We start from the raw sequence: 20614 nt of genomic DNA, 5'->3' as shown, positions 1-20614 counted from the left end.
CACCAGGATTGGTGGCTTCCAAGTCCCTTTCTTTGGCTAAAGCGGAGGCGCTTCCCTCTCACGGCGGCTCAGGCCGACGGCCCCCGCGAGTGCTGGCTGCGAATTCAGGTTCAGCTGATGAGGGGCTCGACCTGCGTGTGCTCCGGTCTGCCCTGCTGTGCCCGTGCGGGGCTCAGTCCAAAACTCCGGCCTCCCGTGCGTGGCTGCCGCCAGTAAAAACCGCTGTCTTGCAAGTTGTGGAGAAGAGATGCGGGCAACTGACCCTCAGCGCTAAACAAATAGGTGGGTCACAACTCCGTGCTAGTGACAGAAACTCTAACCACAACTGGCAGAATGGAAGGAACTGAGTTACAAAACGTCCCAGCTCAAAGTTCACAGCGTCCGAAATGGCTGGATCCAGGGCTAATTCCCGGCACCGTCCGGGCCTCAGGCTCTGCAGGCCCCAGCTTGACCCCCGGCCCCTGCCCCTGACCCCGCGCCAACCTCTCTGCTGCGCCCGGCTCCCGGCACCACCTGTGCCGAAGGCCGCAGAGGGACGTCCCTGAGTGTCTCCAGCCCGCACCGGTAGGTAACAGAAACTCCTACGGCCAGGCTCCCTTGGCTAACCCTGCTTCCTCCAGGCCCGGCCCTGGCCCTGCACGCACCTCCACCGGCCCTCAGTGTCGCCCGACATCCCGGTTCCCGCTGTTCGCAGAGAAGCAGGGCGCGTGCCAGCTGCCTGTGTGCTGCCAGCCCGTGCCCGCCTGTGCTGCTTGCGCGGCCTGAAGTCAGGCTTCCCTGCCGGGCACCTCTGCCAAGCAGAACCTCAGCTTTGCTCCTGCTGCTCCGAGCACCAGGTCCCCACGTCCCCTGTGCCTGTATTAATCTGGCCTCAGCCCTTCGCCTCTCCCTACCCCCAGGCCCAGAAGCACTAGTACGGGCGGGCTGTGCTGATGGGACGTGGGACCCCACGGCGCTGGCACCTTCCAGCCCCCGTGGACATCTCGACCCCTCTGCAGAGCACCTTCCCCGGTGGGGAGACCTCACGGTCCAGCCCTTCCCGTCCGCTTCGGCTAATTGTCACCGACGCTGGCTCATGGAAATCCTCTCCTCCCCTTTCTTAGGAGGAGGAGGATTGTCGCAGAAAAATCAGAAAACAAAGATTAAGAAAAGAGAAACACCAGACTCACCCATGGTCATACTCAGAGCTAACACTGGAAACGGCCACTATGTCCCCAGAAGAGGGAGGGGAATGGCCGGGCCCTCCCTGCGTCCCTGCCCTGGCCTGCAGAGGGGCAGCTTCCCCTGTGGACGGTGGTTTTTGGCATGGGGGGGTGGGACAGAGCCACCAGATACAGCTGGAGGGAGAGGAGGGGAGGGGGCTTTCAAGCAAAAGCGCAGGGGTGGGCTGGGGGTGGTTGGGGGGCACCAGGGATGGGGACGCCGGGTTCCCAGAGGGTGGTAACACGTTGTTACAGCGCCCCCTCCTGGCCTGTCCACATCCGTTCTCCACAGAGCGTCAGAGGGATCTTTTGCAAATAAAATCCTACCACTGCTCTGCTCGCAGTCCTGCGGTGCTAAGGCTGCCCTCACCAAGTGTTGGCGAGGACGCAGACGGAACACCAGGCAGGAAGGTGAAATGGCGCGACTACCATGGGAAAAAGGTTTCACGGTGCCCACAACCTTGAACCCGCACCCGCCACGGAGCGCAGGCGCTCTGCTGCTGAATATTTGCCGCAAATGCTTATAGCAGCTTTATCTGTAACAGCAAAGCCTGAAAACAGCCCGGATGTTCATCAACAGGTGAATGGGTAAACAAACCTTGGAATCCTTATCAGCGATAAAAAGAATAAACTACTGACACCTGCTATGACATGGATGGGTCTCAAAATAATTATGCTGAGTGGAAAAAGCCAGGCCACAAAAAGAGAATGTACTCGTCGATTCCCCGCCCTCCCTCCCTTCCTTCTTATGGAGACGGCGTCTCACTGTCGCCCAGGCTGGAGTGCAGCAGCCCAGTCACAGCTCACTGCAGCTTCGAACTCCTGGGCTCAAGTGATCCTCCCACGTCAGCCTCGCAAGTAGCTGGGACTACAGGTGGGCACCACCACACCTGGCTAATTTTTCTACTTTTTGTAGGGATGGGGTCTCGTTATGTTGGCCAGGCTGGTCTCAACCCCCCCGCATTTGCCGGCAAATTAATAAACTTCTCTTTCCTTTTCCTCAAATAAATGAAAGAAAGGAAGAAAGAAAGAAAGAAGTAGGCCAGGCATGGTGTCTCAAATCTGTAATCCTAGGCAGGAGGATCACCTGAGGCCAGGAGTTTTTTGTTTTTGTTTTTGTTTTTTGAGACAGGGTTTTGATCTGTTGTCCAGGCAAAAGTGCAGTAATATAATCATGGCTCACAGCAACCTCAAACTCCTGAGCTCAAGCTATCCTCATGCCCCAGCCTCCCAAGTAGCTGGCGCTACAGGCACATGCCACGATGCCTGGCTAATTTTTCTATTTTTTGTAGAGACAGGGTCTCAATATGTTTCCCAAGCTGGTCTCCAACTCCTGGCCTCAAGCAGTCCTCCTGCCTCACCCTCCCAAAGTGCTGGGATTACAGGTGTCAGCCACTGCACCCAGAGGCCGGGAGTTTGAGACCAGCCTGGGCAACATAGCAAGACCCCATCTCTACAAAAAAATTAGAGGGCAGCCCTGCTGTGTGTATGCACAACTGCAAAGCAGTAATAACATCAGGCTCTACAGACGCTGCCTTCAGAGTCCTACCCCCCCATGGAACAGCACCATAATCTCGATGTGCCTCAGTTTCCCCCTCTGCAAAGTGGGGTGGAGTGACATCTTGTCCCTCCCTCACCCGCTGTGAAGACCACACAGGGCCCTACAGGTGAACCCAGCAGTATCTGCCACTGCACAGTGGTTCTCCCTTCCTTTTTTCCCTCAGCTGCTGCGTTTTTTTTAAGAAAAACTAAATGCCACCAATTTTTTTTTTTAAGTATTGTGGCTTGGATTTAAACCAGGACTTTTGTGAGTGAGGGACATCTAGGAAACGCATCCCCGGGCCATACCCCTTGGACGCGGGGTGAGCGTCGGCCTCTTCCCGGAGGGACCCGGAGGCCGCAGGGGCGCGGGGCGGAGCCCGCGTGTCATGAGCCTCCGCGCCGGAGGCGGCAGCAGCGGGCGGGCCGGGGACACAGTGTAGCGACGGCGGCCCGGGGACACAGTGTAGCCAGCGCGGCCGGGCGGACACAGTGTAGCCAGCGCGGCCCGGGGACACAGTGTAGCGACGGCGGCCGGGCGGACACAGTGTAGCCAGCGCGGCCGGGCGATGTGCGAGGGCGGCGGCCGGGTGAGCGGGGGGCGCCGGCGGGGAGGGGACTCGCGGGGCCCCGCAGCGCTGTCCCGGAGCCGCCGGAGGATTCGGGCGGGCGCAGCTCAGGGCCTCACACCGTCTGGCCCTGTCCCGGCTCAGGGGGCGTCGGTGAGCTCAGCGGCCCCCGCCCTTGACGCCAGCCTGGGCTGTGCGAGGCCCTTGGGGCCCAGGGGACCCTCCTGGGCCGCTGGGCTGCCCCGAGCCTCAGTGCCCCCGTCGGCGGAAGGGGCGGGTGTGCCGGGAGAGACCTGCCCCTGTGGGAAGCCTGGGACGCAGGGCACCCAGAGCGAGTCCGTGTGGTTAGGGCCGAAGGTGGGGGAGGCACGGCTCTGGGGGGGCTTGTCCCTGTAGCAGGCACCGCCAGGCTTGGGTGGCAATAGTAACCCCGTCTCTGCACGGCCCTGCGTCCTGGCAGGCGTTCCGGGTGTGAGCAGACAGGACAGAACTTACCCACCCCACCCTCCAAATTATCAGGTCCTCTCCCGGCAGCTGCCGTGTTACCACTGCTGGGCCACGCCAGGGGCAGGAGACAGAGGTCAGCCCCGCCCAGCCCAGGATCCCTCAGTGCCCCCGAGCCCTGTGGGCTTTATTCTGAGGTCTCCTTTATCGCTAAGTTGTGGATTCCATCCCGCACACACCGTGAGAGGGGTGGTCTCTAGCATGGGGCCAGAGGGGGGAGCGGAGTAGCCTGTTTCTTTGCTCTCTGTCTCCCTCTTCCGGCTGGTTCCTTTCTGAGGTCAAGCCCCAAATCTGGGGGCAGAAGTCTGGGGCGAGTATGGTGACGGGGGTGAGGGGCAGGCTGGCTGACACTGCTCGTAGCTGCTGCTACGCCCCGCGGCCCTTGGGTCACGTGCTGGGTTGCTGTCCCTCTGCCCTCAGCAGAGAGGCAAATGTGATTCTTCAACTTGGCAGGGGAGAAACGGGCTGAAAGGCCAGATTGCCCCACTCGATCATTCACTGCCTCTGTGCCAGCCTGGGCTGGCCCTGCACTCAGAAGGTGAATAGAAGTTGCTTTTTTCCCAGCCCAGAGGAGAGCTGCTGCCAGGGTGCCTGCCTTTGAGCTCCTCTGCCATATTTTAAAACACCAGGAGGTTTCCAAGAGAGCCCCCAGGAGTGGCTCCTGCACCTCCATGACAGTCCCTTTGGGCTGGGCTGGTCACCACGTGATAACAGTGAAGTTTGCGCAGAGCAACTGTGGGACTTGGCTTCACTGACACACACGCGTGCTTAATCCTCCGCCCACCCCAGGAGGCAGGCGCCCTCTGACTTATAGGCAAGAAAATGGGGTCATGTAGCTCGTCACTGAGAGAGCCGGAATTTGAATCAAGGCTGTCTGATTCTTATAATTAATAGTGACAGTGATAATAAGTTATAGTTGATGTTTATCAGGTGCGGCCAGTTTTCTGTGTGCTGGCCAGTTTTCTCAGAACTTGGTACTGACTAATTTAATCTTCACAGTAACCCTATATATTACTATTAATATTATAATCCCCATTTGAGATGTGAGAAATTGGAAGCAAAGGTTTATACATTTACCCAAGTTCACACAGGCAGGAGGGGGCGGAGCAGGGATTAAGTTGGGCCTATCTGCCTTTTCACCATGAAGCTACTGGGATGATTAGTCAGAAACGTCTTTGGCTGCAAGAGACAGAAACTCCCCTCCCAATAACAGCGGTGTATATAGAAGTTTATTCCTGTCTCATATGAATGAAGCCCAGCAGTGAGCAGCTCAGAGCTCAGGTGGCGTCTGCTGCAATCTTGTCACTCTGCTGTTATCATTGGTAGCTTTTATCCCACAGCCCAAGGTGGCTGCTTCTGCTCCTCCCATTACATCTGCATCCCAGACAGTTCCTAGCCAGGAAGGGCTGAAGAGGGGCATCCTCTCCCTTTAAGAATAATTCCCAGAAGTCTCCCGCGATCTTTCTCTTCACATCCTATTGGTCAGAACATGGTCACATGACCACATCCAGCTGCGCGGGAGGCTGGAAATGGTGTGAGAACCCAAAAGACGAGGGCTCCCCACTCAGGAAGGAGTGGGTGGGTGGCTGTTGGGGCAGCCCCATCTCCTGCACTCCGGGTGTCCGTAGGACACTCTGAGGAGGCCTCGAGCGTCAGGTGGCTGCCGTGACTCTGCCGTGCTGTGTGACCCACCCAACGTCAGCAGGTAAAGGGCTAAAGAGGTGAGACTCTAGCCCGCGCACCTGTATCCTGCCCGGCCCCCTGCCCGTCGCCGGGTGCCGGGTGCTGCCCACCCCCGCCCCCCGCCACAGGGCCCGCAGGCGCGTGGGGCTCCTGACCCGTGTGGCAGCCAGCGAGGGGTGGAGTGAGGCCTCCTCATGCAGCTGCCGGGGCGGGTTCGGGCCCGGCTCCCGTGACCGCACGGTGTGACCCTGGGCAGGGCTGTCCCCGCCGGGCTCAGTTCTCTTTCTTTCGGGGAAGGGTCAGACGAGGAGTTGGGGATTGCCTTTTGTAATCACAAGTTATTTCAGACTGTGACAGGTGTCGAGACAGCACAAGCAACACCGTGCACTCGCTACACAGCTCCGAAAAGAAAGTCTCTCAGCTTCTGACGGCATCAGCAAGCCTTCCAGAGAGCTTGTTCTGTGTTTGCCACCTATGACTCATTTCACCCTCACGGTGACCCACTTACGGATGAGGAAGGCGGCCTAGGTGGTTCAGTGGGGGAGCAAATGCCAGCTGCCTCCTTCGCCCCCACCAAGCCCCTTCCTTGTGCCTGTGCCTTCTGCAGTTTGTAATCCTGGGGGGCGGGGGCGGGGAGCAGCCGTTGACCCTCGGCTTCCTCCAGGCAGTGAACCAGGCACTTCCCAGCTACATCATTCATCAGTGGGATTGGAACCCAGGCCCGAGAGGTGCCCGCACAGCCTAGAAGCATCTATGGAGTCTTCTCCATGTGTGGCCAGTTAGTCCTCCCCAGAGCCCCTCCCCTGGGGCACGGGGAAGGTCACCTGTCAGTGGCAGAGCGGGAATGGCCCTGGGACTGGCTGCGGAGTGTCCAGCCCTGAGCCCTCCGGTGGGGAAAGGAGCACCTGGAGTCAGGGGCCGGGAAGGAGGACCCCGTTTTGGGGGGTGTGTCTCCCGAGGCATCCAGCAGCTGAAGCCCAGCAAGGCGCCCGCCTGGGCAGCCCTAGGGCTGGAGCCGCGCAGCATCTGGGGCCACAGGGCCGCGTGCTGGCAGGCAGGGAGCGTGGGTTCCACACCCAGCTGGGCACCCTTGGATGGGCTCTGCGCCCTCTCTCAGCTCTGCTTGTGCCACCACACGATGGCCGCTTCTGGAGGGGACACCACCAGTGGGGGTTTGGGTGGGGGTCGCTGAGGATCAAGGCCGTGGCGTGGAGATGCCCCACCCAGACCCTCATCTGTGAGACCCCAGAGGGGCGGGGAGAGGGGCTGGTCTGTGGCGAGCCTGGAACCCGGGCAATCACCCTGGTGCTGCCTGGCCCCCAGGTGGGATGCTATGGAATATGACGAAAAGCTGGCCCGGTTCCGGCAGGCCCACCTCAACCCCTTCAACAAGCAGCCTGGGCCGAGGCAACATGAGCAGGAGCCCGGTGAGGAGGCCCCGGACGCCGCCGTTGAAGGTGGGTGCCGGGGGGCGGAGCCGTGCAGGGATCCGACCCCTCACACCAGCCCCACCCTCCCTCCTTCCTGCTGCCTCAAGGGGGAGCACGGGCGTCCCCAGAGAGCTGGCACCTGCTGGCTGCTCCCTTTTCCCCAGCAGCACAAGTCACTTTTCACTTGCTCTGTGGGTTGCTTCTGTGTCCCCAGAAGGAACACGCCTGGGGCAGGGATTTGTGCCTGGCCTGTCACGGAGGTACCCAGGGCTGGCACACAGTAGGTGCTCAGTGAACACCTGTGGGGTGAGCCCAGAGCTGAGAACGGGAGGGGGAGAGGTCAGCGGGTAGAGTGTCTCGTGCTAAAGCCCCACTTCTCTGGGGGTCAGGACAGTTTGAGCCACAGAAACTGCAGATGAGCTCAGCAGGGAGTCTCGGGGACAGGGCAAGAGGTGGCCTGGAGCCCACCCGCGTTTGTGGATTTGGTTGTGTGGCCGTCCCCTAGTTTTTCTTCAATCCATGCATTTATTTATCTATGATGCCTCAGAAATGGGGATGGTTCTATGATACTGTGTTGTGGGCATTTTAGCACCACTGAGTGACATTCTGCCTCATCTTTTTGAATGACTCTTTTCCCGTCTGCGTGAAGACACGGGCTCCTCTGCAAACCGGACGGACCTCAGACCAAGCAGCGTCTCCCTCCCCTGGGCTCCCTGCATCCCCGCCCCCCCAGCCGTCCGAGCTCCTCCCTGGGGCATGGGGGCCTCAGGCTGACCTTTCTCTCCCTGCAGCCCTCCACACCGGCCCCCTCCCCACAGAGGCCCTGCCTGAGCCGCCCCCGGGGGAGCCGGAGTTCCGCTGCACGGAGCGCGTGATGGATCTCGGCCTGTCTGAGGACCACTTCTCCCGCCCCGTGGTAAGGTTTGCATCTGGGAGGGAGAAGGGACCGGCTGAATCCCCCACGGTAGGAGGGGCCAGTGGTTTCCTCGTCACGCGCTGCCAGCGCAGGGCTATGTCCTCTTAGACGCTACCCCGGGAGCTGAGGGAGAGTCTCCCCTTGTGAACCGCGACCTTCAGGCGCAGCTGCCCCTGCCTCCGCCCAGGCTCCTGGGCCTCGAATCTCTGGCCTGCGTGACACCCAGCTGCCAACCTCAGCGCCTGTGCGAGGGCAGGTGGGGACAGCCTGAACTGGGGTTTCCGTCCCCTGAGCTCCAGGTTCTCGTGAGAGAGCTGATCCCACCTGGCGTCCTCAGGGGTCCTGTACACATGCTGCCGGGAGAGGGCAGGGGAGGGAAAGAAGGAAGCCCCTGGCCGCCTCACCACGGGGCCACTCTTGTTTGTTCCATATTTTGTTCCATGGAAGCCTTGTTTTGGAAAAGAAAAGGTGGGGGGGGGGGCTCTAATAATTTAAAAAAATAGCGATGGTCAAGTGCTGTGGCTCACGCCTGTAATCCATGTGCTTTGAGAGGCTGAGGGGGGAGGATTCCTTGAGCCCAGGAGTTCAAGGCTGCGGTGAGCTGTGATCACACCACTGCACTCCAGCCGGGTGGTAGTGAGACCTTGTCAATCAATCAATCAATCATTTTAAAAAGTTTGAAAACCATTTAGTTTTATGCAAACCATCTCCAACTTTTGAGAGAAATATTATAGTGACATTAAAATGTAACTTAAATTTTAAAAAGATTCAGCCAGAACCCCTCTATACCAATTCTAATTCACTTTTCATTTTGTATGTGGCCTTTTCATTTTGTGTGTGGCCTTTAAACTTTGCCCATACAGATACATGTTTGATATATGTGTTTTGTATCTTTGTTATAACATGGGCTGAACACTCCCTTTGGGCCACAGATTGAGCTCCAGGGGCCAGGGAAGGTGCTGCCCAGCCACCCGGAGGAGGAAGGCAGTGCCTGAGGGCAGGGTCAGCCTGAGCTCCCAGCTCTGAGGCCTGAGCTTGTCTCCCCCGTGGCTGCGGAGTGTTCTGCGTCTGGGGGCCCGTCCAGCCCTGAGCCCCGGGCTTGTCACCTGGGCTTGGACTTAAGCTGGGGCCACTTGCTCCTCTTCACGGCAGCAAATGTCATTTCCCCGCTTTCCTCCAAGAGGAAGTTCTTCAGAAGTAAGGGAAATGGTGTAGCCAAAAAAGCAACTGGGTTTCTAAAAGAAGGAAGTTGTCTTTTGAAAAGCTTCAAACATTAGGTCTTCAGAGGCCTGGCACGAGGCAGGCCTAACCGTGCCGCCAACCCTCTCGGCCCTAAGCAAGTCCTCAGCCCTCTGGTGTCAGCGTCCTCGTCTGCGTGTAGGGTGTGAGGTCTGCTCTGGGCCCAGCTGTCTCTGAGTGTGGCCAAGCCTAACGCCCAGCCCAACCCGGCAGGGCCTGTTCCTGGCCTCCGACATCCGGCAACTGCAGCAGGCCATCGAGGAGTGCAAGCGGGTGATTCTGGAGCTGCCGGAACAGTCCGAGAAGCAGAAGGATGCTGTGGTGCGGCTCATCCACCTCCGGCTGAAGCTCCAAGAGCTGAAGGTGGGTGCTGCCCCCCCCCCACAGGGGGCCTGGAGTCGAGGCCAGAACTGTGGGAAGCAGGAGAGCCCGGGGCAGCCCCTGGCTCCTTCCTGGGAGGTGGGTCTCTCTGGGCTCTGAGGGACTGAGGTAGAAGGTGCAGAGGGCAGGGTGGAAGCCGGGCCCTTACCCGTGGGCGGGAGGCTATTTCTCTGTGAGCCTAGACCCTCTTGGTTGCAAGGGACAGAAACCCAACCTCAAGCAGCTTAGACCAAAAAGAAGAAAAGTGTTTGCTGGTGACTGAAAGATCCTACAATAGCAGGAATCTTGCCGTCTTTCCCCTCTGCTTGCTGTATCTGCCCCATTCTCAGGCAGCCCCTGTGTGGCGGCAGAGACGGCCCCAGTGACTGCGGCCTTCTGTGCGTCAGCGGGCGACCTGCGCAGAGCCTTCCTGTCCTGGCGGGTCTAGCGAGAGTCTCAGGCTTGACGTGCGCTGGCCAGTGCTGGGCCCACTCCTGACCCACAGAAGGTGGCCGCCTGGCTAGCTCCGGGTCACGCGCCCATCCGCTAGAGCAAGTGGATGGGGCCAGGCCCACCGTGACCCTGGAGTGATGTGACAGCATGTCCAGGGGTGGTGTCTAGGAGGGCAGCGGGCAGGGTGGTGGCCCACACCTGAGGCTGAGGCGGAGGGTCCCTTGAGGCCAGGGGTTCCAGGCTGCAGTGAGCTGTGATTGCGCCACTGCCCTCCAGCCTGGGTGACAGGGTGAGACCCTGTCTGTCTTGAAAAAGGAAGAAGAAGGTAAATGGATCCCCAAACCGCAGACGTCCGTGCTGCATTCCTGGGGTCTGTATGTTCTTTGCCCTGGCAGCCACTCTGTCCGCTGTGCAGATTCATGAGTCCCTGGGAATTTAGAAAAGGGAACATTCATTAGCAAGTAGGTACCTCCGTGGTAAGATGGATAATGCCGTGGCTTAAAGAAGATGTGTAATTTTCCTCCTGTAAAAATCCCATAGGTGGTCCAGGGCCCACGTGGCAGCTGATGGTGTTGGGGACCCTGGGTCACCCTTTCCTGCTGCTCTGCCAGTCCCTGGGGGATCTCAGATGGCCCCACACCGTGTCTTCTGGGTTTGCAGCCAACCAGCAGACGGGGGGCAGGGCAGGTGTGCACCGTTGCAGCCACGTGTCCGGGGCCCCCACAGTCACCCAGCAGCACCTGGTGGTGAGGCTGCGGGGGAGGGAGCGTGTGACCTGGGTGGCCCGGGCCTGACTGATCATTGTTTTAGCGCAGAAAGGACAAGGGGACAGGCACTGCGCCGACGCTCACAATCCCTGCCGCCAGCAATGCCTGCAAGAAATAAGTTGAGGGGCTTGTGTGTGAGGGGAAAGGAACCGCAGTCCGGCTCACCTGTGACCCCTCCCCGACCCTCTGCAGGACCCCAACGAGGACGAGCCCAACCTCCGAGTGCTCCTCGACCACCGCTTCTATAAGGAGAAGAGCAAGAGTGTGAAGCAGACCTGTGACAAGTGCAACACTATCATCTGGGGGCTCATTCAGACCTGGTACACCTGCACAGGTGGGCCGAGACCTCGACCCCTTCCTGCTGGGTGGGTGGTCTGGGTCCTCGGGGCAGGGTGCAGAAGCCAGAGCTCTGCTCCCGTGTCGGGGTCGTGTTCAGGCGGATGCTCCGCAGTGTTCTCAGCCGCGGCACCCTGCTGTGTGCTGGAGACACAAGCAGTGGGAGACCAAAATGCCTGCCCACACCGAGCTCACAGCCACACCTGAGCTGTCCAGGGTGGCGGCCGCTAGCTACATACGGCTCTGCAAACATGAATATTAATTGAATATTCATTTCCTCCATCATGCTGTCTCCATTGCTCGTGCCACGTTGGGCAGTGCAGAGAAAACATTTCCGTGACTGCAGAAAGTCCCATCTGATAGTGCCATTCGGGATGAGAAATCAAACTAGGGACTGACGTGGTGTGTCAGACAGTCACATGACAGTGAAGAAAAGTCAGGACCAGGAATAGCATGTGCTGGGGTGGAATGGGTATGACTTTAGTGCAGAATGAATAGGCATCACGTGACATTTAAGCAACAACTTGAAGGTCGGGGTACAAGTCAGGACTGTATCTAGGGAGGAACGTTACGGTGCAGGGGAGCCAGGTGTGCAAAGGCCCTGTGGCTGCCGTGTGTCCAGTGCCTTCAAGGAGGAGCAGAGAGCCCTGCGGCTGGAGATGCACATGGGGGAGGTGGGGTAGAGCTGGGCTTAGAGCCGGCTGGGGGCTTTTCTGTAACTGCAATGGGGGCCACAGCTGCTTGTTGGAGACATGGTCTCGCTCTGTCCCCCAGGCTGGAGTGCAGTGGTGTCGTGATAGCTCACTGCAGCCTCCAGCTCCTGGGCTCAAGTGATCCTCCTGCCACAGCCTCCTGAGTAGCTGGGACTACAGGCATGTGCCACCATGCCCGGGTAGTTTTTAAATTGTTTGTAGGGACAGGGTCTCACTGTGTTGTCCAGGCTGGTCTCGAACTCCTGGTCTGGGCTCAAGTGATCCTCCCACCCTGGCCTCCCAAAGCGCTGGGATTACAGGTGTTAGCCATGTGCCCAGCCCATACTTAGGTGTTAGCGGAGTCATTCTGGCTGCCGATGGAGCGTGGGCTGAGGCGAGATGAGTGGAAAGGAGGGGTGGCACTCTGGTTGGGGCGGGACAGTGGGCGTGAGAAGTAGCTGAGTCTAGCGCCCGCTGCAGGGTCCTAAATGGAATGTGAGAGAGGAGAATGGAGTCGGGATGACTCACCATGTTTGGGCTCAGCAGTGGGGAGATGGAGTCGCTCAAATCCGAGATGGGAAGCCGTGAGGAGGCTGGGAAGGAAGGGCGGGAATTCCTTTTGTTCCATTCGGACAGGACAGGATTTGAGTTGGGAGTGGCAGCTCGGCCACTGGGTTTACACATCTGAAGTCGAGGGGCAAGGCTCAAGGCTCAGGACAGGAGGGTCTGAGGTTCTAAGACCCACAGCAGTGCCAGGAGGTCTGGATTGTTCTGGGCCTTGGAGGGGAGCCCGGGGGGAAGGGGCCTGGCTGCAGGGGCCTCCCGCCCCCTTCTCAGGGTGTGTGTTTTGTCCCTGCCCCCAGGGTGTTGTTACCGCTGTCACAGCAAGTGCTTGGGCCTCATCTCCAAGCCCTGCGTGAGCTCGAGAGTCAGCCACCAAGCCGAGTATGAGCTGAATATCTGTCCCGAGACTGGGCTGGACAGCCAGGATTACCGCTGTGCCGAGTGCCGGGCACCGATCTCTCTGCGTGAGTGGGGGCAGGGAGCCGTGGGGCAGGGGAGCCGGGGCTGCGAAAGCCAGAGCCAGGTGGGGACCTGGGGGTGGTCCGGGCACCCCCCACGCAAGCAGGCCGAGCTCCCAGCCGTCTCAAGGCTGGCACAGGTCACCGAGCAGTTCCTGCAGGGCTGGACCTGACTCAGCCTCGTGTGTGGCCCTTTGTCACACAAAGCCCACCCAGACAGGGACAGGGAAAAAACCACACAGCCATCCTGTGCATGGCACCTGCCGGCCTTCTTTCTAGAGAGTTACTGATGTCAGTTCACGAGGTCCCTTCGTAGACCTGTGGCAGGGTCCTCTTACCGTCCCGTTTTACTGAGGAGAACACAGAGCAGGGAGATGCTGGACCCCTGAGGTCTCGCGGCTGAGAAGAGGGTGGGTCAGGTCTGAAGGGGGGGTGCCTTGGCCCGGTGGGCTGCCTCCCGCGGGCTGTGGTCTATGGGAGCGTGGACCACGGGGTGTGGAAGCTGGGGGGTGGCGGTGAGTCGGGGACCCTGATGGCCACTCTGACGCCAGTGACGGCCACGCCCTGCAGGGGGTGTGCCCAGCGAGGCGAGGCAGTGTGACTACACCGGCCAGTACTACTGCAGCCACTGCCACTGGAATGACCTGGCCGTCATCCCCGCGAGAGTCGTGCACAACTGGGACTTCGAGCCTCGCAAGGTCGGGGGTCGGGCGGCAGGGGAGGGCCCCTGGGAGGGAGAGCGGCTGGGGGTGGGGCGGGCGTGCCCTGGGGGGGGTGATTGCTGGCCGCACCGGCCTGTGGGGGGACATGAGGCCGCCAGACGCGGTGCTGGAGGTGCCACCGAGCCCCGCCCTGCAGGTGTCCCGCTGCAGCATGCGCTACCTGGCGCTGATGGTGTCTCGGCCGGTGCTCAGGCTCCGCGAGATCAACCCGCTGCTGTTCAACTACGTGGAGGAGCTGGTAGAGATCCGGGTGAGACGGGGCCGGAGGGCGCAGGGCTGCTCCGTCGGGGGACCCCACGGCAGGGCCAGCCACCCTCTCCTCTGGGGGCTGGGGGGCAGTGGGGGGAGACCACCTGCTTGGGTTTAGCAGGGCTCCTGGCCTGCCCTTCGACTGGAAGATGCTGGAGCCGTGTCCAATAGCAATCTGATCTAGGCGTAGAGACTATTTTAAATTTTCTAGTAGCGACATTAAAACAGTAAAAAGAAATAGGTGAAGTTAATTTTAATAATGTATTTCATTTAACCCAGTATCTGTTTGTTTAACTTAATGTATGTTGACAAGATTATTTCAACACACAACAATACAAAATTATTGAGATAGTTTACATCCTTTTTCTTTTTTGTGCCACCTCTTTGAATTCCAGCGTACATTCTGCACTCACAGCAGCCTCAGTCCAGGCCAGGCCTTCCACGTCCTCGGTGGCCGCGTGTGGCCCGTTCTCTTAGCCAGCGTGCGGGGCGGTGGGTGGGGCTGAGGACAGAGGGTGCTGGAGGTGGTGAGGCAGCAAGTTGAGTTGCTGAGGCCGCAGAGGCTGGGGAGGGAGCGGGGATTTTTCTGGAAGTTTGGCTCAGTGTGTCAGGTGTGCATGGCTGCCGGTGACTGGACAGGCGGCCTTTCGTGCCCGTGGGGCTCAGGTGAGCGGAGGGTTCCGTGGGCAGTGACAGATGAACCTCAAGGTCCTGCCCAGCCCAGAAGCTGTGGTTTGAACTTGAGCTTGGCTGGAGCCCTCAGACCTGGGACCTTTCTGGGGACCTTGAGGGCACGGCCCCCAGAGCGTAAGGTGAGACACCCGTGCACAGGGCCCCCTAAGACGCCGGCACGGGGCCAGCCGGCAGCCGTGCAGACGTGGGCACGGTGTCGGCGCCGCGTTCTGGCTGAGGCCCACCCGCTGTCCTCGTCCACAGAAACTGCGCCAGGACATCCTGCTCATGAAGCCGTACTTCATCACGTGCAAGGAGGCCATGGAGGCGCGGCTGCTGCTGCAGGTCAGACTGCCAGAGGGACCGGCCCAGGACGGGAGACACAGGGGAGCCAGGGTGACAGGGCGAGTCATGCTCAGCTCTTTCTCAGACAGCCTAATGGCTTGTATATGTAGTGTCGTTAGCACGGGGTCTCCTGAACTCTGTCCCAAGGAACCAGGCAAACAGGTATTCTACCCGCAAAAGTGTTCTCTTCATTTCCACTTGGGAAACCCCGGGGCTGTTGCTGCAGGTTTCTGTGAATCTCCCCGGGTAGACCCAGCCTGGCCCCCCAGGCAGGCTGCCCACAAGGCAGCCTTCAAGCTTCAGCTATTTATTTGCTCTACAAACATTCACAGACGCTGCTCTAGACTCTGGGGACCAGTGGACAAGACAGGGAGGAGTCCTTGCCCTCAGCGAGTGTCCCTCGGGTAGGCAGGATGAGAGAAACAGTAGTGTGTCAGGGTGCTGAGCACTGCGGACAGGATGAGTTGGGGGGAGGCATGGAGCAAGGGGGGTGCCGTGCACACAGGGAGGGGACGGGAGCGGTGAGGTGGCAGTGTGGCTGGAGGGGCTGTGTCGGGGAGGGAAGAGAAACGTGTCCCTGGTCCCCTCCCTCCCTGATGCCCCCCCGTGCTCCTGGATTCTGCTCTTGGGGCCCAGACACCGTCTGAAGCTTGTTGCTCCCCTGGCACTGGGAGTGGCCCTGGGTGGGCCATGGGGGTCCTTTCCTGCTGCCTGGGGTCACGGCCTCGGGGACTTCGCAGCTCCAGGACCGGCAGCACTTCGTGGAGAACGACGAGATGTACTCGGTGCAGGACCTCCTGGACGTGCGCCTGGGCCGGCTGGGCTGCTCCCTCACCGAGATCCACACGCTCTTCGCCAAGCACATCAAGCTGGACTGCGAGGTGGGCTCTGTACCCAACTTGGGGGGTCTGCTCCAGAGGGGACCTCGGGGGCTCTTCCTCTGCCCCCGGCCTGAGGGCGGGAGTTGGCAGGAGACGCCCAGCCGCAGTGTCCCCGTCCTCAGACTGCCCTCCAGAGCCGGCACTTGCCTGCCCCCCCCAACGCCCACTGTCCCCCCCAGCGGTGCCAGGCCAAGGGCTTCGTGTGTGAGCTCTGCAGAGAGGGCGACGTGCTGTTCCCGTTTGACAGCCACACGTCCGTGTGCACCGACTGCTCAGCCGTCTTCCACAGGTGGGTGTGGCTGGTCCCGCGGGAGCTGCGCCGTGTGTGTGTGTGTGTGTGTGTGTGTGGTGTGTGTGTGTGCACACGCGTGTGTGAGAGAGAGAGAGAGAGAGAGAGACAGACATTCGCATCTTTGCTGCTGATTTTCAAGGCCCTTTGCTGACCCTGAGAGACACGGAGTTAGACCCTGCTGTCTGTGACTGCACTAGAAGTCACCGGAGGCCCCGGCTTGCCCCCAGGTGCGTTCACGGCACCTGAACTGCTTCCTTCCTCCGCTAGGATCCAAGTCACTCGCTCAGGGTTAGTGTAGGTGGAGGTTCCCAGACTTTCTAGTTCCTGGCACCCTTTAGTGTCTCGGTAATTTTTTCAAAGTGTCCCTGGACCAAAGGAAATGCCTAACACCTTGGTTTATCGAGTACTTGTGTTCAAACAACTTTGTAAGTCTTTATGTCCTAAAGACTTATTTATGTCACTAAAGATTTAGTGGCTGTTGGGGAGAATAACACACAAAGATTGGAAGAAAAATATGCTAATTTCATTTTTCAGTAAGCACAATTACTTACTAACGATACGTGTTTGTGTGCCGGGCGCTGCACACCTTCTCAAACCTGCAGCCAGGTGGGAAACCACCCCCCCATCCCCCCCCCATTCCCATCCACTGGTTTTCGCCGGGCGTTTGCTATTTATCGTAGCGCCTGCTGCAATCCCCGCTCGGCAAAGCTGTGACGTCACAGAAGGAACTGTAGCAAAAACCGACATTGGAACTGAACTCCCTGGAGCCAGTAGTTTGCTCGGTGTCTGACAGATGTCAGACATCGCCGTGGTCTCTTCACAAATGTGAACTGGCCTGTGGGGTCCCCTGCAGTGCCTTGGGGTCCCCTGAGGCACAGTGTGGGGACCATGGCGGAGGCCAGTGGGGATAAGGACAGGTGGTGACAGTCACTAAGAGCTCAGTGCCAAGGTGACTGCCTGGTTCGGCCCCATCAGCTTGGGTCTTGTCAGGGATGTCGGGCACGGTGAGGACCTAGGGAGGCCCCTCGCCGTGCCGGGTAAGTGCCAACCACACACACACCGCACGGTCAGTCACACCTGGGCACAGACCCTGCTTCTGCCCGTTGGTGACATCTCTGAACCTCAGTCCCCCCCCCGCCCGTCGAGGGTGATGGGAGCTGACGGAAGCAGCTTGTGAGGACGCAGTGGTAGAACTTTCCGTGCCGAAGGCCCCAACCTGTCCCTGCCCGCAGGGACTGCTACTACGACAACTCCACCACGTGCCCCAAGTGTGCCCGGCTCAGCCTGCGGAAGCAGTCGCTCTTTCGGGAGCCCGGGCCGGACGTGGACGCCTGAGGCTGCAGGAGGACACCGGTCCCCGCCTGGACTGCCTGTCACTGACCCGCTGGCGTTGCCAAAGTCAAGTTGTTTGTTCCGCTCTGGAGACCCCGGGGTGAAGCCCCCGGACCTCTCCACCCCTGTGGGGGGAGGGAGGTGGTGAGCAGGACCGTCACCCCCCAGGTGCTTTGTGGCACTTGGGGCAGCTGCAGCTGGCTGTTACCTGGTTGTGCTGCCGTGAGGGGGCCCGCCCCCCCTGCAGGATTCCGTGGAGTGAGGGAGGACCTCCAACCTCCCCACGCACAGAGCCCTGCCTGCCCCTGGGCCAGGGCTTCTGGGCTCTGGAGGTGCCCTGGGCCCTGTCCCAGACCCCCAGAGGGCTTCAGAGCAGTGGTCCCCACGACCTGAGGATGTCCCGGGCCTGAGTGTGGCCTGCTGTGACAGTGTGGGTTCTACCTGGAGGCTCCCATTGCTCCAGCCACTTGTCTGTGGGGCTTCTGGTTGTCCCTGGCTGGGGCCATTCACGATTGTCTCCCAGGGACCTGCCTCTGTCTTGGCCTCCTGAGGTTCTTCTAAGTCCTCCCGGGGGTCAGGGAGGGAAGGGGCCTGTGGAGCTTTTCCCTCCCGGGCACACCTGTAGCTGCTCCGGCCACGGCCCAGCCCGCCTCACCCTGGTTCTTCAGGCTGGGAGGCCGGGGGTGCAGCCTGAGGAAGACATCTCGGCCTCCAGGTGTGGCGCAGGGACTGTGCCCCAGGGGAGGTTCCAGGTTAGGCCACAGGGTCATTTACGGTAGGCCCGGGTGGCATTTCTCAGGACCAAATCTGTCCCTGAGGAGCTGCGTCCCTGCTGCCCGTGGAGGCCTCTGGCTGGCTTGGAGATGGCCAGCCAGGGGTCTCGTGTGTGTGTGGCGCCGGTCACGAGCTGGGAGTATTTGCTCTCTTCCTCACCTGCCCCTCTGGATGACAAAGTCTTTAAACAGAATCCCGCGTGGGTCTTCCTACATGCACCTGGGCATGAAGCCTGCAGCCCATGCAGGAGGAGGAGGGCAGGGGGTGAGGGAGGTCCCTCATTGCACGTGACAAGGGGCCTCTGGACAGCAGACGAGACCTGCAGCTCCTCAGTAGGGAAGGGGGCTCGCTTGGCCTCCGTATTTGCACTTTATAGATCCTGCGTTGAGGGTAGGGGACTGTAGGTTATAGATCCAGCTGTAGGAGGGGACGTTTCGGGACGTGGCTTCCCAGTCTTGCTCCTGGGAAGCAGGGACGGCTGGCACCCTCCCTCCTCCTCTCCCTGGACTGTGCTTGGCTGCTGATGCACATGGGTGGCACAGGTGGGCAGAGGGCAGGGACCGTCGCTGCTGGGACTCCACTACCTTTGGCCGGGAAGCCCAGGAGGAGATGCCTCAGTCAGCAGAAAGGCCGGCCTGGCTCACTGGCCCCTGAGGGGCAGACAAAGCCAGCATCGCCCCTGCCCTGCCCTCTGCACCCACAGGAACGGGGCGGTGTCGTTTCGCCCCACACCGTGGCTTTAGATGTGGCTCTTGCTGTCTGTTCTGTCTCCCTTTCCCCATCTGGGGGATGGGGCAGTGGTGTGGACCTGCCTCGGGGTGGAATGGGGAGAAGGGAACCAAGTCCTTCAAAGAGGGCGCTGTGAGGTCGTGTCAGTGGTGGGTCCCTGTCCTGCTTTCTCGTCTTTGGGGTGAGGAGGGGGTTAAAGGCCAAATGCCCTTTTCCTACGTCCTTCAATCTGCACATTCCTCATGACTGCATCATGTTCCTGTCCTGAGCGTCGGCCATTCCCAAGTCTCCTGTGCAGTCATCACGCTCCAGTCACAAATTGCTGTGTCCGTAGAAAAAGCAGGGTGGCATTTGTTGGACAAAGGGTTGGGTCATCTTTTACCTACACAACCTCTCTGCCTCACCTGCCCTTCTGGATGACAAAGTCTTTGAACAGAATCCCGTGTGGGCTTTTGTACCCGTCCACAGCACGGTGGGGAGAACCCAGCAAGGAGGTGGTTTGCACGGGTGTCATTGCACAGAAGAGCACACGCAGGGGGACGATTCTTTAGCTTGGGGCTAGGCTGGCCTGAGGGATGCCCAGTTGTAACAATCCCACTGTCACTGTCTCATTAAAGTGGTGTCCTATAGACTCTGGTGTGTGTGGTGAATTGGAGACAGAGCTGAGAGTGTGTTGATACACAAGCCAGTTAGTTGTAGGCTTAGGGAATAACAACCTCATCCAATGGAGTTGAATGTAATCTGGTTTAGGGTGAAGTACCATTTCTTTCTTCTTTCTTTTTCTTTCTTTTTTTTTTGAGACCAAGGTCTCACTCTGTCACCCAGGCTGGAGTGCAGTGGCATAATCATAGCTCACTGCAGCCTCAAGACTCCTGGACTCAAGCAGTCCTCCCATCTCAGCCTCCCCAGTAGCTGGGACTACAGGTGTGCACCACCACGCCCAGCTATTTTAAAAATTTTTTGTAGAGTTGTGGTCCTGCTACGTTGCACAGGCTGGTCTTGAACTCCCAGCCTCAAGTGATCCTCCCGCCTTGGCTTCCCAGAGTGCTGGGATTACAGGCACGAGACACTACGCCTGGCCATATTTTTTTGATTTTTTACATTTTTTTCCTTTTTTTAAATTTCAGCATATTATGGAGGTACAAATATAGGTTACATATATTGCCTTTGCCCCACCGGAGTTAGAGCTTCAAGCATGTCCATGCCCAGATGGTGTGTACCAGACCTATCAGGTGTGAATGTACCCCTCTCCTCCTCCCCTCTCCCACCTGCCTCCCCCTCCCACCTGAATGTTACTACTATATGTGCACATAAGTGTTGATTAGTGAATACTAATTTGATGGTGAGTACATGTGGTGCTTGTTTTTCCATTCTTGTGATACTCATATTTCTTTTTTTTTTGAGACAGAGTCTCGCTTTGTTGCCTGGGCTAGAGTGAGTGCTGTGGCGTCAGCTTAGCTCACAGCAACCTCAGACTCCTTGGCTCAAGCGATCCTCCTGCCTCAGCCTCCCGAGTAGCTGGGACTACAGGCATGCGCCACCATGCCCAGCTAATTTTTTCTATATATGTTTTTAGTTGTCCAGGTAATTTCTTTCTATTTTTTTTAGTAGAGACAGGGTCTCACTCTTGCTTAGGCTGGTCTCGAACTCCTGACCTCAAGCGATCCTCCCGCCTCGGCCTCCCAGAGTGCTAGGATTACAGGCGTGAGCCACCGCGCCCGGCCATATTTCTTGATTAATTGGGAGAAGAAGCACATCTGTTGGTGTTAGACCTAGGCCTGGTTGGCTCTGACACAATGTGTAGGGAAGCGACACAATTTCAGCCTTCATTTTTTCTATGAGACGGGATTTCGACGTATACCTCGTGGGTTTTTAGCGTTCCCAGAAACATTTAGTGATGTGCCTG

At 59.1% G+C, this 20614-nt stretch overlaps 1 protein-coding gene across 3 annotated transcripts; it reads left to right on the top strand.

The window, feature by feature from the left end:
- Nucleotides 1–3177: 3177 nt before the first annotated feature.
- DEF8 (differentially expressed in FDCP 8 homolog) lies at nt 3178–19339 on the top strand. Of its 3 annotated transcripts, XM_069464789.1 has the most exons (12): nt 3178–3331; nt 6821–6954; nt 7719–7843; nt 9296–9445; nt 10855–10996; nt 12554–12718; nt 13283–13410; nt 13571–13684; nt 14620–14700; nt 15441–15581; nt 15761–15870; nt 17106–19339. In XM_069464789.1, the coding sequence occupies exons 2-12, from the start codon at nt 6831–6833 to the stop codon at nt 17206–17208; spliced, it is 1383 nt and encodes a 460-aa protein (XP_069320890.1). In that variant the 5' UTR covers nt 3178–3331; nt 6821–6830; the 3' UTR covers nt 17209–19339. The 3 variants fall into 3 exon arrangements, with proteins under 3 accessions (XP_069320890.1, XP_069320892.1, XP_069320891.1); XM_069464791.1 differs by lacking the exon at nt 3178–3331 and having other exon boundaries at nt 6697–6851; nt 7760–7843; XM_069464790.1 differs by lacking the exon at nt 3178–3331 and having other exon boundaries at nt 6697–6947; nt 7748–7843.
- Nucleotides 19340–20614: the final 1275 nt, after the last annotated feature.

Source organism: Eulemur rufifrons, unplaced genomic scaffold (genome assembly GCF_041146395.1).
Source record: "Eulemur rufifrons isolate Redbay unplaced genomic scaffold, OSU_ERuf_1 scaffold_107, whole genome shotgun sequence".
In the NCBI taxonomy this organism is placed as follows: Eukaryota; Metazoa; Chordata; class Mammalia; order Primates; family Lemuridae; genus Eulemur; species Eulemur rufifrons.
This window is presented reverse-complemented; position numbering and strand designations above follow the sequence as displayed.